The sequence below is a fragment of the Apodemus sylvaticus genome, chromosome 21 (genome assembly GCF_947179515.1).
Source record: "Apodemus sylvaticus chromosome 21, mApoSyl1.1, whole genome shotgun sequence".
Taxonomy (NCBI): Eukaryota; Metazoa; Chordata; class Mammalia; order Rodentia; family Muridae; genus Apodemus; species Apodemus sylvaticus.
The window spans coordinates 34,983,247-35,000,990 of NC_067492.1; the positions used below are offsets into that span (position 1 = coordinate 34,983,247).

Sequence of the window (17,744 nt, forward strand, 5' to 3'; positions counted from 1 at the left end):
TACAGAGTGAGTTCCAGGACAGCCAGGGCTATACAGAGAAACCCTGTCTCGAAAAAACCAAATCCAAAAAAAAACCAAACAAAAAAAGGACCACTTGAAAACACATTGTGGAAATTAAAACAATTCATCCTTCAACACCTGAAATTCATAAAACCAAAGGGCTTTTCATATTTAACCCCAATATAAAGCTCATATACTTCAAGTTAACATTAAAGCATTGGTATTATATAATATACACTCCAAATTAAAATTACCCCAGTGAGTGTCCTATAAGCTTTATCTCTGTCACACACACACACACACACACACACACACACACACTCACACACTCACATACTCACACACTCACACACTCATACACACACACACACACACACACAGTTACTGCTTTTGCTTTTTTGTTGACTTTTGTTTTTGAAACAGGGTCTACATAAGCCATGCTGGCCTGAAGCACACTACAGAACCTAAGCTAGGCTCCTGCCTTAGCCTACCGACTGCTAGGACAGCGGTCATGCACTACCCCACCCAGCTTGACCCATTTCTTTATTTTGGATATTCTTTGCTGATTTTGAATGATGAGGACAGTAGAAATAGTGTGTCTGCCTTTCTAGGCTTCTGAGCAATAAAATGTGTATGGTTTGTTTTATTTTTGATTTTGGACAAGTCTCACTCCATAGTCCAGATAGACTGGTGTCAAACTCATGCTCACCTCCTGTCTTAACCTCTGGAGTACCAAGCATACTGAAATGCACCACCCCACCTGACGGCATTCCCCCACTACAAAGTAAACAAACAAAACAAGATCTTACTATGTAGCTCAGGCTGGCTTTGAACCCCACAGTCTACTCCTCAGGTAGGATTACAGTGTGCAGCCTCAGGGGTGGCTCTCAGTCTCCTTTAATCTAAAGCAGCACCTCAAGTTTTTTTTTTTTTGTTTTGTTTTTTGTTTTTTGTTTGTTGTTGTCATTTTGTTTTTGTTTTGCTGTGACACTGTTGTTTCTGACAGTACTGTTATGAGTGGTGTGTCCTTTCTCCGGGCATCACAGAGAGACAGTCAGGTGGTCCATGCATATGACCTTCAGGGTCCTCTTTGTAGCCAGCATGGCATCTGCCGGGCAGTAGCACCATGTAGACTGAAGGCTTCCAGCATGGCAGACACTGAGTGACTTGGTGGTGACCACCCAGCCCTAGCCATGCCTTTACATTGTTTTCACAGGAAGGGGACAGATGGCAAACCAGGAGAGAACTCAGGTCAAGCTACAGTTTTACGAAGGGCATGGACAAGTCCCTGAGAGAAGTGTCAACTTCAGAGAAAGTGGCCTTTAAGGAAAGTCAGTCATTTGTGGGGTGGCAGAGGTACCCCCTGGCCAAGCTCAGGGAGAAGAACTGAAAGATGGGCATGTCCTGCTCTCAGGGAAGGAAAGGTGGTAGAGTTTAATAACATCATGAACATGTAGTATTTTAATATTGAGCAGTCCTAATTTACCCGGTTTAAGTCTCTGCACAGCTCTGTGAAGTAGGTGCTGGGTTGATGCTACAAAATCTGAAGCACAGAGACGTTGGGTCTTTGGCTCAAATCTGCATCACTTGTAAACTACAGAACTGGGACTTGAACCTGGATAGTTAGGTATATGAAGAAAGAGGAAACATGGCCTCATCTAGAAAACACTGTGTGTGTGTGTGTGTGTGTGTGTGTGTGTGTGTGTAGGGGGACAGTTTAGAGTCAGGGCAACCTGGGCTGGGAGAGGAGATCCTTGTTGATAAAGAATATGAACAGGAAAATAAGATAGCCAGGGGCCCCGGGAGATCAAAGACAGAAAACTATTCAAGGCTTGTAGTGCTCATCTAGTTATACCCAACCCCTAGGCTCTCCTTGAGGCAGAACGCCTCACTCCCCAGTTCCACTTCCTCCGGAAAAAAAAAAATGGATATTTACAGTCTCAAAGTATGATCCACAAATTACCGGATCAATACAAAGGGAACAAAACCGTAACTTTATGGGGAAACTACCTGGCGGACCTGGTTTAACTAAGTGGCCCAAAGGATGACTCAGTGGGCTCTCGAAGGAATCTGGACAGGGAATTGAGAGGATAGGGTAGCTCTAGGATTAGCCTGGTTTTCCATGGAGGTTCTCCACCTCTTGGACTTGAGGAGGGGATCTCTGGGTGGCAGGGTGGGATCCAGAGGGAGAAGATAAGGGACAGTTTGAGGTGAGGGTTCTTGGGTTTAAAAGCAAGTCAGCCCAGGACCAGTATGGGAGGTCATGGTGGGTGGACACGAGGTGACTGGACTGTGGGGCTATGCTAGAGCGGCGCCAGTCGAGGGCAAAGACTCCTGGGTGGGTGGCACCTCTGCAGGTGGGCAGGCAGACGACCACATTGCTTGGCGGGTGGCGAGATCGCTGAGGGGGCGGGCGCCGGCCATAGTCCCCCCGCACTGTAGGGGGCGCTGTGGGCCGGGGCGGGCCCGGGGCTGGGCGGCGGCCGCTCCTGGCGAGTGCGGCCCCTTTTCCGGGTTTCCTCCGCCTCCTCCTCCTCCCTCTTCGCCGCCGCCACCTCCGCCGCTACCCCTCTCCCGGCCGGTGGCTGCCGCTGTCGCCACCACCGCCTCTGGGGGCCGCGAGCCGAGCGGAGGCCGCCGCGGAGCACGAGCCCAGCCGTCTTGCCGTCTGCCGAAGGCCCCGGGCCGGCTCGGCCGGCGCCTTCCGCGCCCCCGGCCCGAGCGTCCGTCAGCCCGCCCCCGCGGGCCCGGCCTGGCGCGGACGCCCGCCGCCGCCGCCGCCGCGCTCCTCTTCTTGCTTGGGCGGCCCGCAGCCCGCCGCTTCCCGCGCCTGCCGCCCCGCGCCCCGCGCCGCGCCGCCGCCGCCGCCGCCCTCGGCGCCCCGCGGCGCCCCCCGGTCCCGCCCGCCATGCCCGGCCCGGCCGCGGGCAGTCGGGCCCGGGTCTACGCCGAGGTGAACAGCCTGAGGAGCCGCGAGTACTGGGACTACGAAGCCCACGTCCCGAGCTGGGGGTAAAGCCACCGCCGGCCGCCCCCCGCGCGAACCGCACCCGGCCGGCCGCTCGGCCTCGGGGCTGGCAGGGAGGCCGGGCCCCGGCCGCACGTGTCCCCGGCCTCTCCTGTCCGCCCTGCCCCGGTCCCCGGCTCAGCAGCCGGTGGGGAGAAGCGTGGGGTCAGGGTGGGGGCGGCCCTTCCTCCTCAGACTTTGGGCTTCTATGTGATGGGAAGTCTCTGGCTGTCCTCTTGAGCTGTTAAAATCTCTACCTTTTTACTTTCTGAAACGAGGCTGGGTGGGAGGATCATTTTGAACATGGGCAGATTCTCTAAAGCCGGCAGTGGCCCCCTGGAGGGTGTGAAATGGGAGGCAGGTGCTGTGGAGCCGCGGGCAGGCGGGCACCCCAGTACCACGGGGTGGGGGTGGGGGATGCTTTGCTCAGTCCCCTTAACAACGGAGGCTCATAAGGCCTCATAGCTGCCCCTTCCTCCTCTTATTAAGAGGCAGTTAGGTTAGGAGCTCTGCGGAGTGAAAGGACCCAAGCTTCTGTTTAGAGAATGAGTTGATGTGTGAATACTTCCAAATGCTTGATTAGTTGGAGCTGGTGGATGGATGTATAGTAGAGGTAGGCTTGCTTAATCCCAAAGTCTGGCACTTATATGTATTTCTTGTCTTTCGCAGTAATCAAGATGATTACCAACTGGTTCGAAAACTCGGTCGGGGCAAGTATAGTGAAGTATTTGAGGCCATTAACATCACCAACAATGAGAGGGTGGTTGTAAAAATCCTCAAGGTGAGTGTCCTACAGTGGCATGTAACCTTTCCCCCTACAGGGTAAAAGGACCAGCTATTCCAGAATAAGCCATTCAAGCTTTTATGTGTCTCCTGCAGCACTCCTACCATATTTTTTCCTGTGAACTTTTGAGAAAATGTGCAGGCTGGTCTTAATAGGTCAGGAACATTTAACGTGTAAATTCTGAACTTCTCAAGCAAAGCTTGTGAGAAGGGCCGCATCTGATACAAAATAGAGAGGTATTCGCAAGAGCATTTGCATGGAGAATTTGTCAGTGTAGCGCTCCTAATTTGTTTTATTCTCTGCTCCCAATTACTCCAGAAAAAAGTTGTCTCAAAAACCCAAAACAAATCAAAACTGGAGTCTGCTTAGAGATAAGTTTAAAGCCAAAAATACAGGACAACTCCCTCAGTTGATATTTTAATTTCATTTAGCAGTAAAGTTTCAGGTGGGCTGGAATATAGAAGCCAGCCACTAAAAGAGATTTGGGGCAACAGAAGAATACATTCTAGCCCCTGAACTAATAACTGGAACAAAACTGTCTCAGTGGCAAGACTAGCCCTCTCACTTTGATAATGATAGGGCTTTTGTTATCACTCAAATGAAGACATGATCTTAATGAGCATGAAGAGTCAGCCAAGTTTCTGTACAGGTGATTAGAGATTAAATAGTGCTTTGTAGGTTGTCTGAGAAAGTGATCCTTAGGACTGAGCAGTTAGTTCTTCATGGTTGTCAGGTCATTTAATGCAAATGCATGTCACCTTAGGATCTGGGCAGTTCTTCATGTTGTCAGATCACTTAATATGTGTGACTAGTGAGATACAGCACTGGAGACTGGTAACATTTCCCCTGATTTTCAGTGCCCAGTAAACAAGAATGTGGGATTGAAAAGCTTGTGCCATAGGGCTGTCCTCATTCAATTGCAGTGTAGATTTTAGCATTGTGTAAACCATCTTTCAAAAAAAAATGGCTGCTACTAATGCTCCTTACCATCCTAGCCTAACGTTGAAGGAGCAGAATTGCTGAAGAGACAGGGGACGCTGCTGCCCAGGACACTAGGGTGAGAAGTAAGGAGTGATGTCAAATAGGGAGCTTGGCCCCACTAAGTATGAGTTGTACATTAGAGGTCTGTAGTTATGGGAGGGGTGTGTTTTATTTAAGCAGAGAAATGTTTCCTTCAGGGAACTTGCTAGAGGAAACCATACAATTTCCATTACTTACATAAACCTGTTTGAGTAGAAGTTACTTGAGACATTTGCATCTTAAAGCATTACTACAATCATAGTAATGTCCATGGTCTGCGGCTATACATCCAGAGGATTGAATTCACCAAGTCTAAAGCAGTTTCAGGGAAATGTCTGCGCAGTGGCATTTTTGGACTAAGTGCCATTTCCTGTGGAGTGTTTGAAGGGAATAGTGCTCAGGTGTGTATGAGTCCCTGTGTGTTTAGGGAAGCATAGTATTATTAATTTTTGATTGTTCTTGTAAAGAACTTCTGCTTGATAGTTTTCCCTCTGCTCTAAAGAGCCTTTGCATGTATTTAACACATCCAGTGTGCGCAAAGAAATAATTGTATCTGAACTCATCATCATCCTCACTCTTGACGTGGCCCTTCCCCAGAGCTCTTCTCTCCCCTTCCTCATGCCCGAGTGTCATTTCAGCGCTGGGCTGTGGGCTTTCACACCGAACACAAAGGAAGGTTCAAGGTTCAGGCATGAGATTGGGAGAGCCTTTGATGCTCTAGTTCATGAGGTATTAGGATTCTCTTAGAGGGCAGTCTGAACTACCTCATACTCCTCTATCAAAACCCCGTGGCATTTCTGTGTAGGTTTTATTTATATTTGAAGGATAGAGTAAGAAGCCACTCATTGCCAGGCTGTGGTGGTGCATGCCTTTAATCCCAGCACTTGGGAGGCAGAGGCAGGCGGTTTTCTGAGTTCCGAGGCCAGCCTGGTCTACACAGAGAAACCCTGTCACAGAAAGAAATAAAAAAGAAGCTACTCATTAATATTCTGGTTTTGTTTTTATAATGGATTTGAAGTATTATTTTTCAAAAAGAACAGACTTTATCCAAAGTTATGCTTATTACTCAAATAAGTTGAAGTTATGACTAATACCTACTATTGTGATATTTTCCTATCGAAAATTAAGCCTTTAGCAGTTGCCGGCTGCTCAGTTTGGGGTAGTCTGGGAAAGGTTTGCTGTTCCTACAAGCCTGCAGGAGGGACAAGTTGCATTGCAGGTTGTAACTGAGACAGGGCACAGGCCCTCAGTGACACTTCATATCAGTCTTTGTCATTTTGTCACAATTGGGTACATAATGATGAAGGGCTTTTATTTCATTTAACTTGCATGTAAGATTTCTAAGTATTTCATTTGTCAAGGAATGTTGAGGCTATTAGAGGGCTTTACAAATATAAAAAGCTGCAAGTGGAAGTTTTGTGATTTTTTTTTTTTAAGGTAAATGCTCTTATTAACAATTTCTTTAATGTGTCTGTGAACATGTGTGCAGGTCTGAGATTAATTTTTTTGTTTTTGGTTTTTTTTTTTGTTTTTGGTGTTTTTTTTTTTTTTTTGCAGACAGGGTTTCTCTGTGTAGCCCTGGCTGTCCTGGAACTCACTCTGTAGACCAGGCTAGCCTTGAACTCAGAAATCCACCTGCCTCTGCCTCCCCCAAGTGCTGGGATTAAAAGTGTGCGCCACCACCACCTGGCTCAATATTCTTGATTAAGGCAATGGTGGTATTAAAATTTGTCTTAAACATGTCTTACATATTTATAGTTCTTTTTTTGTTTTTTTTTGTTTTGTTTTGTTTTGTTTTTTGTTTTTGTATTGGTAGGGCTAGGGTGGTTGCTCACTGGTAAAGCAATAGCTAGTGAGCTTAAGGCCCTGGATCTAGTCTTTACCCTTCTCCCACCTCAAACACAGCAAAATAGAATACAATTTTAGGTTCTTAAAAGGAAGATTAGCAATGATTACAGATCTTTATTAGTGATTCAGTGCTTTGCTGATGGCCTTTGTCATATCCAAATGATTGTGTCTTCATAAGATGAAATGCTCCCTCCTCTGGACCCTCTCTGTCTGAGGGAGGGTGGGTCTCTTACCCATCATTTAAATATATGTACCAATACATCTTCATAAAGACACATGTTGCTGGGCAGTGGTGGCCAGCCTGGTCTACAGAGTGAGTTCCAGGACAGCCAGAGGTATATAGAGAAACCCTGTCTTGAAAAAACCAAACAGAGACATGTTAATAAAAGTTTTACTTTTTTGTGAATTCTAATTTTAGCAGATATTTCATAGTGTATGAGTAGCTATTAAAGGAGTATTGCAGTATTTGTAACATAAATTAGTAGAAATTGTATGTAAACTGGCTAGAGTTATTTGTAACATTGACATTATAGGTCAATGAAGACATTAAAGACACCAGACTGATTTCTATAGGATCAGAGGGTGAGTGCGAATAGGAATCTGTGTATCACAGGGGAGATGGAGATGTTTGATGGTTTACTTGTTGGTAATTCTGAATTGTCATGGTAGAGAAAGGGGCACTCACTGGACATAAAAGGAACTGTCTCTGCTTTGCTTTAATCTTCTGAAGGGGGTGGTTTGGAAGCTGAGCTTGATGCAGGCTGAATTTGAGTAAGTTCTGTCTTCGTTCCCACAGAAGCGTGCTTGCTGCTTTGTCTGCTCTCGATTTCAGGCCTTGGTTGTGGTTTTTTTTTTTTGTGTGTGTGTGTGTGTGTGTTTAGTTTTTTAAAATCTCTTGTTTTCTTTAGGGGTGCGGGGAGAGAGGATGACTAGCTGGTGGTGTTTGTCTTCTTCTGTACTGTGGTCCCCAGATTGAACTCAGGTCGCTGACAGCCCATGCTTTCATCTGCGGAGACATCATGTTGGTCACGCACCAGTTTCTTTAAAGCAGTGGTTCTCAATCTTCCTAGTGCTGTGACCCTGTAATACAGTTCCTCATGCTATGGTAACCTCCGGCCATATCATTCATTCATTCATTCATTCATTGTTTTTTGAGACAGGGTTTCTCTGTATAGTCCTGGCTGTCCTGAAACTTACTCTGTAGACCAGGCTGGCCTCGAACTCAGAAATCTGCCTGTCTCTGCCTCCCAAGTGCTGGGATTTTATTGCTACTTTATAACTATAATTTTGATACTGTTATGAATCATAATGTAGCTATCCGTGTATTTTCTGATGGTCTTAGGTGACCCCTGTGCAGGGTCATTGACTTCAGGTTGAGAGCCTGCTTTAGTCCTGTTTGCCCTATACAGTTTCTCTCAAGTTTCAAAGTAATTACTCAGCAGATTGTGGGGTGTATAGTTTAATCCCTTTAATACATTAGAGATAATCTGAGAGTGAAATTGTGTGAAAGTGTAGTGATCAAGAGTCCCCTTGTGTATGGCTCAAGACTTCTTGTGGCATTAACAACCGAGTGAGTTTATGGGTCTGCTGTCTACCGTCCATCTTCCAAGTGTAGACTGCTAGCCACGTGAGACACAGGGCAGAGCACTTGACTTCTGTGTTCATTTATGTCCTTTGGCTCTTTTCTCATCATTAAAATAGGATTATGTGTTATAAAGGTAGAAGGGTGTGTAGCTGATATAATCTCTAGTGCTTTTCTTTCCAGAGTATGCCCAAAGAGTAAACTGCCTGAAATTTAGATGTCAGGTCCAATACTTAGCTCTATGACATTAGATGCTTTGGGTAAACTGTAGGAAAAGAATTAATTTACCTGAGAAGATTAAATGTGCTTAATAAGCTTGGTGCTGAGAGAGCAATATGATTCAGTAATAACAGTGTTACAGTTAAACTAATTGAACAATTTTAAAAGCAAAGCCAATAGTCAAAGGGGTTGTAACTTGGTGAGATTAAAAGGCTCTGCTTTATGCTTACAACCTCCCCCCTTTATGTATATTGAATATAGCATAAAATTTAACCATCTAACCATTTTTAAGGGTGCAGTTTGTGGCATTAAATGAATTCATAATGCCATTAGGACCATTACAACCTTCTATCTGCAGAGCTCTTTTTATCTTGCAAAGCTAAAACTATACCCATTAAATGATAGATCCCCAATCCTCTATCCCCAGCTCCTAGCAACCACCAGTTGTTGTTTGACTTTTAGGTATCTCATAAATGAAGTCATAAATCTGGCTTATGACTGGTGTATATGACCTAACATGCTGCCTATATGCACATGATACAGTTTAGTTTTTGCTAGGTATGCCTGTAATCCCAGCACTACAGAAGCTGACATAGAGGGAATTACCCTAAATTCAAGGCAAACCTAAGCTTCAGTGTAAGGTCCTGTTTCAAAGAAAACTAAAAAGGAAAAAAATAATTTCCTTCCTTTTATAGGATAGGTAATGGACTCATATCCATCTGTTCATTGATGGCCAGCACTAAGCTCTCTGCACATGGACATGCAAATGCCTCTTATAGCCTGTGCCTTGTTGCTTTTAGGTATATATTCAGAAGTGCAGTTGGTGGTTTATATGGTAATTTATCTCTCTATTTATATATAGATGGCATCTCTAAGTTGCCTGGGCTGGTCTTGAACTGATGATTTGCCTCAGCCTTCTGATTGGTGGAATTGTAGCCTATGTCACTCTTCTTGATTACTTTGCTTCTTTGAGGAAGTTTTCACAGTGGCTGATCCATTTTATAATGCCAACAGCAGTATGTGAGGATTCTTCTTTGTATCATCACCAACATGTTTTCTGTTTTAACATTACTTTCTTGTTTGAGACAGAATCTCACCAGCTAGACCAGGCTAGCCTTGAACTTGTAATTTCCACTGTAGCAGCCTCACAACCACAAGGGTCACAAGTATATACACCACACTAGCTAATTTTTTATTTTATCTTTTAAACTAGTTTTCTAAATACTTTGCCTTTTTTCTTGTTTAGTTTTGAGAATAATTCCCCTGCAGGAACTGGTAGTGTATGGAGAGTGATAAGACTTGAAAGACAAGTGGAAAAGTAGCTGTGAATCACATTGGTTAGCTCATAATTTTTATGTAGGTCAAATGTAGTGGTTTTCAAAGATGTATGCAAATGAGGAAGTACATGTCAGCCTGGCTAAGCCTGTTCCCTCCTCCATCATTCTTCATTGCTGGCATGCATTGTTGATTATAATTCCTCATTGCAAGGGATGGGTGAACACCTTTGTTCAGCAGTCATTGATTTGATAGCAGGATCAAAGTTTAAAAGTTGGTGGCTATATTGTCTGTCTTGAATTTATCAATCTAGTTGAACTTGGAAATAAATTTTAAAAGGGCTTTGCCTTTGATACTTTAATGATTGAGATTCTGATTCACAGGCAATTGGTAAGCAAAAGTTGACAAGCTGAATTGCAATGAATACTGACATTAAACTCCACAGCACTGGCTCTAAAAGGAGTAAGGCTCTGGGCTGAGTAGGAAGGTGATGGGCTTTGTCAGCTTTTCTACAGTGTGTCACCAGCTTAGATTTTATTATTTTTATTTTTTTAGATCTGGGCCAGTTAGAACAAGGGTCTTCCAGATGGCCAGGACTGCCCTGCACATACATAAAACCTTCTGAATAGACATTTTGCCCTTTTTTTCTGAGTGTACATCTAAAACATTTTAAATGATAAGCAAGTTTTTGTTATTAAAACTTCTTTGCTTTAAATAGTTTCTCAGCATACATGGTAGTTATACCTGATCCCAGTGCTCTGAGGGCTGTGGCAGCAAGGTGGCCAGTTAACCCTTTTTCTGCTTTATCTACTTTGAGTTAGGGGGAAAAAATCAGTTTGGAATACAGCTAAATGAATGCTGTTTGGATCTTTGAAACAGATAACCATTTGAATTAGATAAATGTCTGGTGCCCTGGTAGCATGCTTGGTGATTTCTCCCTGGTGGCCAGTGGGACCCTGCTCTTTCCAAAAGATCTGTATTTCTATAAAACTTGTAAAGCTTTTAAAGGGGCAGCAATGCTCTCTGACAAATGTTGTCTTCACTGGTTCCCTTGGTAGAATTAAACAATCTCTTTTACTCTTTAAGCTGGTTAATAGTTAGCTTCTGGAATCTTCCTTAGGCTCAGAGCAGTGCATGGAGACAGATAGAACTGCTCACTGCCCTGTGCTTTGAAGGGGTCTGTCCTGGGCTGTGGGTCACTTTCTGTTTTAGACTTGTTGGTATCTGGCAGCATCTGAGGACTGTGGGCCCCTGGGCCATTTCAGAGTGGCCAGCTGTCTGCTCTGGGTTGTTTAGGGGCATCCGATTTGTGCTTCAGCCGCACCGTGAGTTCTCTTTAGATATGGGGAAAACAGCCAGTCTTTCTGGGTTCCAGGAGCCGCACTCCTGTGTCTCTGGGGAGCTAAGGAGCAACACAAGGCTGGAGAAAGTGGCAGTGCAGAGAAGCAGTGTGTGTGCTGGGTCCCTGTGAGTGGGCGCTGTCGGGAGCAGGAGGGCTGATTGAACATTGGCTTTATCCTTCTCAGTTTTTCTCCCATAAGTAGACCCCCCCAACACACACACCAACCACGTTTATGTAGATTAGTATGTTTCAGATGTGTGTATATAAATACAGAATGTTTAACATGTTTCTTATGACCTGTTTGAGAGTAAATCACAATTATTCTAAGTGTTTTAGTATTTTACTTAAAATTGTGATTTCTCACAATTCTATAATAGTCATGTTAAAAAATTAAGAGCCCAGTACTGTTATCTAGTCTGTGGTTTTGTTTACATTTGCAGGTTCACTCTTCTCTGTAGGGAAGCACAGCTCCTGAGTTACTTACATTCGTTTGTTTTCTTCTTTAAATCTGAACTAGTACATATCTTTCACGGCGTTGGCGTGTTTTAGACTTAGACGCTGCTTGCCATTTATGTTTCCTTCCCTAGCTGCTTTTAATTGGTTTATATGGCGCTTGATTTCTCACAAACATTGAGGTTGTGATTAAAGAGACCAAATAAGATTCCTAGAAGAGATGTGAAGAACACAGTAGCCAGCTCTCTGCTGGGAACCCTGGCACAGTGGAGAAGAAGTGTTATGGCAGCTGGCGTAGAAGCACACACAGTTTGTTCCCTAGGTGGACACTGTTGCAGGTGATACTGTGCTCCTTTCCATTCCTTCTCCTCCTGCCTTGTGTATGTGGTGTGCAGGTATCCTGGAGAAGGCCAGGGGACATTGTTCTAGTCCGTCCTTCTCCACCTTACTGTCTTTTTTTTTTTTTTTTTGGTTTTTTGGATTTGGTTTTTTCAAGACAGGGTTTCTCTGTGCAGCCCTGGCTGTCCTGGAACTCACTCTGTAGACCAGGCTGGCCTTGAACTCAGAAATCCGCCTGCCTCTGCCTCCCAGAATGCTGGGATTACAGGTCCATCTTACTCTCTTAAGACACTGTCTGTCATTAAATCTAGAGCTCGCTGTTTATTCTGCTAGACTAGCCAACCAGCAAGCTACAGCCATGCCTGGCTTTTTTCATAGGCACCTAGAAGTGTGAGCATAGGTCCCCATACTTACACACCTCTTGTCCAATAAACAAGCCGCTTACTTCTCCATCTAGCCCACCTTCCCTGTGCTTGGTCAGAGGCATGTTTCAGTAACCAACCTGTGGCGTTGTCTGTCATCTCTGAGCCTTAAAAAAATTATATACATGTGTGCGTGCATGTATGTGTGTGTGTTTGTATGTGTGTTGAACAAGGAGAGAGAGAGAGAGAGAGCACCATGCAGAGGTCAGTGGACAAATTGTAAGTGTGGGTCTTGGTGACTTTGTGGATTCTAGGGATTGAATTCAGGTCACCAGGCTTGATGATAGCAAGTACCCTTATTGAACCATCATGCCACCTTCCCACCCAAGGCTCCTTAGGTCTTGTTTTATCATTCAGGAAAGTCCAAGGCCTCTCTATACCTTGCGATTATTATAACAGTGCTTTGACATAAAGTGGTCTACGTCCTTAGCTCACTCTCTCCCTTGACCCACTTGGGAGAAGAGGGGGCTGCTGGGCAGTCAGGTTGCGAGGCCTGAGTCTTGCTTCTGTTAGCTGTGACCTTGGGTAAATAGCTCCTCTGCTGCTGACCCTCCTGCTTAGAGGCTTTTTGGGGGTCAGTGGACTTCCTTCTCAGTCAGTAGGTAAAGGTCAGAGAGTTAGCAGGTACTGCACGCTCACCCAAGTTGCTGGCCCAGGTGAGTTATAAATTATATTATGACACACTTGCCTTTTCAAAACTGCGTTTCCAGACAGGATACACATACTGGGAGTATTTCTAAGAAGAGCTTTAGTTTTCCATCTTGTAGGTCAGTGCCTTAGCACTTAGCAGTCTCTGCTGGATGAGATCAGCTTCCTCTGCTGATCCAACAGCTTTCTCTCTCTAGGAATGAGATCTGTCTGTTGGGAGAGTTACTGGCTCTGAGCGGATTTGATTCTCAATATTAAGGAAGTGGGAGTGGCCATAGGAAATGGAAAAAACGATTGTAACTTGATGTCTGTAATCTGGTTCTTGCTCCTAAGACACAATTACATAGAGCTCATGGAAGAGCCGGTGCCGTGCCATTTTCTTTCAGTATTTCTATTTGTCCATGGTCTACAGCTGTTCAGAGCCATAACACATTTGGCAGTAATCTAGTAAAAATGCATTTATTTTTAAAATACTAATTACATGAATGTTAAAGTTTGCTAAATATCCTAGGTATAACTCCTTAGAGATTGCCACATAAGCTGGAACTTAAAATGGCTAACCTAACAGACTCCATGACTGAGCTCACGTTCTCTTCTGATTTAAGCATATTCTTTAACCCAGCACAGTAGACAGCAAACAGCTGTACTGTTGCCTTAACATTGATTAAAGCTGTATTTATTATGTTAACTTCAAAAGGAGTCTCATTTCCGATTACTCTTGTGTATTTAAGCCAGTGAAGAAAAAGAAGATAAAACGAGAGGTTAAGATTCTGGAGAACCTTCGTGGTGGAACAAATATCATTAAGCTGATTGACACTGTAAAGGACCCTGTGGTAGGTGCCTGTGGCTGGGGCGTGTGCTAGTGGACTGGGGAGGGCTGTTTAACACCCTGGACCTTATGTGGTTCTACATAATGGGCTGGTGGATGGCACTGGTAATTACTGCTGTCGGGCGGTGGGGAGGGGGTTAAAAACCATACAATGGTCACACCCAGTGGTGTGCTCTCATCATTAAATGGAACCTAAATATATACAAAGAAAAACTCTACCAAAGATGTGTTCCTTGTTTCTTTGATTTAGCCCACAAAGTTTTACTAGATAGCTCCTGAAGACCTGTTTTTGTTGTTTTGAAACTTCTCACTGCCTGTTTGCATTCTCTGACCTCGCCCTAGTAGCTTGGTCTTGGGAATCTCTGTGTTGATTCTAGTGTAGAGAACTAAACAGGTCTCAGAACACCAGTTCTTTGAAAAGAATACTGCCAGGTTTTAGTTCTGTATCAACCATAAGCCCCTCATGTATATGTACAAATAAAAATATCTACATAGTTTTGCAACTAAAATGCTTTTGTTAAAATGCTTCATTTAGGGAAAGATGGCTCAGTAGGTACAGGCACTTGTCACACAGGCCTGGTGACTAGAGTTTGGTCCCCAGAAACCATGTCAGGATAGAACAAGAGAGCCCATTCCACAGAGCTGTCCTCTGACTCCACATGTGTCCCATGGCACATGTGCAAACATATACACATGTATTTACAGATATACAATGATTAAAAAAAATTAGAAATCATAAAAATCTTAATTTCGACCTATCCTAAGGTACTGCTGCCTTTGTTTCTTCGCCTAAGGAAAACATGGTAGTATTTGGTTCCCTAGGCTTTGATCCTGAGATCACCTTCCTGCCACTGTGTCCTCTGCTGCTGTCCACCTGCTGTCTGATCATCTCCCTGCTCCAGGAGAGTAAGAAGCAGGACTTTGCTTCTGGATGCTGAGGACATCCTCATAGTCTAATGGCTACCTGAGTGCTGTAGGGCAGGTGCTACTGAGTACTTGGCTGGGTCACCCCACTTCATCCCTGGGAGGCTGCTGCTGTTGTTGGCATCGTGCTTTAAGGAAACAAAAACTGACAAACATTAATTTGCCAACCTTCATAGTAATAATTTAGGATGAGAAAAAATTTTTCTTTTTTTAACCTAATCAAGCCTGAGAAAGGGTTGTTATATACAAGTTTGTAAATGATTGTCATTAAATAATATATCCTATCCTGCTTAGTTCAGATTGATGGCTAGCCCAGAACTAGTTAATGTTCAGGTTAAAAAGAGTTTGTCCACTTGAGAATGAAAATTCAGTGTGTGTGTGTGTGTGTGTGTGTGTGTTAATGTTTGAGGTAAAAATGGATATTTCTCACTTAAACACTATGCATATATATATATAAATTTAGCAGTATAGCTGAGTTGGTAGTGTCTGATAGCAGAAGTAAGCCTTGTATTTGATCCCTAGAGCTGTATAAATTAGGCAAGGTGATGGAAGCCAAATGTATGGTCAGAAATTTAAGGTCATTCTCAACTACGTAGGGAATTTAAGGCCACCCTGAGCTAGACAACCTGTCTCTCTCCTCTCAGACACACACACAAAACTAAGACTTCAAGAGGTGGAACTAGGGGCTAAATCTAAAGGCCTTGCACAAAGAAGACAAATACGAGTCAGTACATGGTTTGTAAGGACCCTCCCCACCACTTTCTCTCTCTGTTCTTCCTTCCTCCCTTCCGCTCTTAGTTAACTGAAGTCGCTGATACCTGATTTAGTATTTGTAACTTGTTAACTTGTGTGTGTGATATATGAGTTAGGCAAAAAGTTGAAGTAGAACTTGAGAGTGGTTAAAAGCACACGTTATTTTCCAGAGAACCTGAGTTTTATTCCCAGCACCCATGTCAGGTAGCTAAGAGCCACTTGTAACTCCAGCTCTAGAGGGGTCAGACATTTGGCTTCTGTGGATAGCTGTACTCACCTGCAGATAGGAACATAAACTTATACACATAATTTAAAATAATTCTTCTTTTAAATAGATGTAGGTAGAAATGGAAAGGGAAGCCTTAGCCCCTGAATTTGAGAGAATTAGGCTTACCTGAGTCTGTAGAAAGGTCAGGTTCTTGATGAATATGTTAGGATCATTTGTTCTTGGTGCTACTAGAACTCTAGAGTGCTGGGGTAAAGACTGTGCTGTGGCCCACTCCCTAAGAATTTGGAGCTAAAGTTCTCAGCAGTAAAAATTTTTGAGATGAATTTTTTATTTCTATAATCCTATAACTACTGCTTTTCTTCCACTTCTGAAACATTATTTCTGCCAGTTAGCATGGTTTTATTTCACCTAAGTAAACCTGACATTTTAAGCTCTAGATTTCTAAAAGGAAGTATTAAACTGAACACTTTACTGGTTTTATTAAAGACTATGGTTTTGTGTGGAAAGTTTGTGTTATGTGCTTTATACACACGTGTATGAGGGTGCATGTGTTTGGAAGCCAGAAGTCTTTTCAGCTAGGCTGAGTGCCCATTGAGCTTCTGGGATCTTCCTTTCTCCATATACTGGAGATTACAAACCCAGTTTTTGCATAGTTGTAAGGGATTTAGACTCAGGTCCTCTTGCTTTCACACAGCAAGTGTTCCTAGCCACTGAGCCATCTCTCCAGCTATATTACTTTTAAAAGTTTGATTACACTGGTGTACCTCTGAGCCCAGATGATCTTTTAGGAGCTTAAAAAGACAACAGATTCTGAAAACCTATAGAAACAGTTGTATGCATCTTGCTTATTCAACCATGATCAAAGTGTGCAGCTCCTGATACTTGGTGGAGACTTGGGAGATTGCTGAGAGTAAATCATAATAGAACATGTTGCTCAGGGATGCTGAGAATATTTATTTGGAGAATAATCTTCCTTTTTAAAACATTGCACATACAAAGAAGCAAATAGTATATACTATCCCTGCTGATCATGACTGAACTTGAGCAATATTCACCCTTATGCCAGCCTATAATCCTGCCTCCTTCCCACTCCCACTTTTATTTTAAAGCAATCTAGACATCATAAATAATTGAAAATTTAAATTAAAAAAAAGGTTTTCAGGGCTGGAGAGATTGCTCAACATGAGTACTTGATGCTCTCCCAGAGGCCTGAGCTCAGACCCCAGTACTCATTTCAGTCCACTCACAGCTGCATAGTACTCCAGCTCCAGGGACTCCAGCACCCTCTTCAGATCTTTTTGAAGATGGGCACACAAGGACAAATCTAGAAAAACAAGAAAAACTATGCTGTCTCTGATTTGGGAATCCCCTTTTCATCTTTGAGGTTTGTGGGAGGGACCCTTGCAAATTGTATTTATTACTGTCTGAGTATCTAAAAATCACTGTTCTCTCTTTCAGTCAAAGACACCAGCTTTGGTATTTGAATATATCAATAATACAGATTTTAAGGTGTGTATGCTTCTTTCTGGCATGGGGTTAATGGGGGTAGGAGGGAATGGCTTGGGTACCATTTGAACTCTGAATCAAAGCACTCATGGATATTGTTGGTGAGTCACATGACAACTTGGATCCTCAATAGTGCAGACCTTGGTTGGGGTTCTTGAATCTGGAGGAGATATTCACTGCCCTTTGGCTTGCTGCCTCAAGGAGTTAGCTATACTGTGGAGTCCTCTGTAACATGAAATATAATGCCTCATCTGTAACACACTTGTTTTATACAGCACAGTTTTAGTGGGTGTTAACTTTGATTTTCATGACATCTGCCATTGCTGAAAAGAAAAGTGGAAAGAGAACTTCTGTGTAAGGAATCACTAGATTGATGCTACTAAATATGTTCATATACACTACAGTAGTTGATAGCAAAAATCTACTGAGTCACTGTTGTCAAAAAATCTTGTCCTGGGATACATATATTATCTTCTTTTTGATCGGGATATACTATTTTTAAGTGAGGGGTTGGTTGGCTGGCTGGCTGACTGGTTGGCTGGCTAGAACTGAATGTGTTGACCA

At 43.6% G+C, this 17,744-nt stretch overlaps 1 protein-coding gene across 4 annotated transcripts in view; it reads left to right on the plus strand.

The window, feature by feature from the left end:
- Positions 1-2,520: 2,520 nt before the first annotated feature.
- Positions 2,521-17,744, plus strand: part of Csnk2a2 (casein kinase 2 alpha 2) — a 37,457-nt gene continuing 22,233 nt past the window's right edge. For 2 of the 4 annotated variants that reach the window (XM_052166221.1, XM_052166222.1), the window contains exons 1-4: positions 2,840-3,012; positions 3,677-3,788; positions 13,671-13,772; positions 17,133-17,183. In XM_052166221.1, the coding sequence (XP_052022181.1) occupies positions 2,909-3,012; positions 3,677-3,788; positions 13,671-13,772; positions 17,133-17,183 (369 nt within the window). In that variant the 5' untranslated portion in view covers positions 2,840-2,908. Of the gene's footprint in view, positions 3,013-3,676; positions 3,789-13,670; positions 13,773-17,132; positions 17,184-17,744 lie in introns of all 4 variants that reach the window. The other 2 variants (XM_052166224.1, XM_052166223.1) reach the window with 2 other exon arrangements.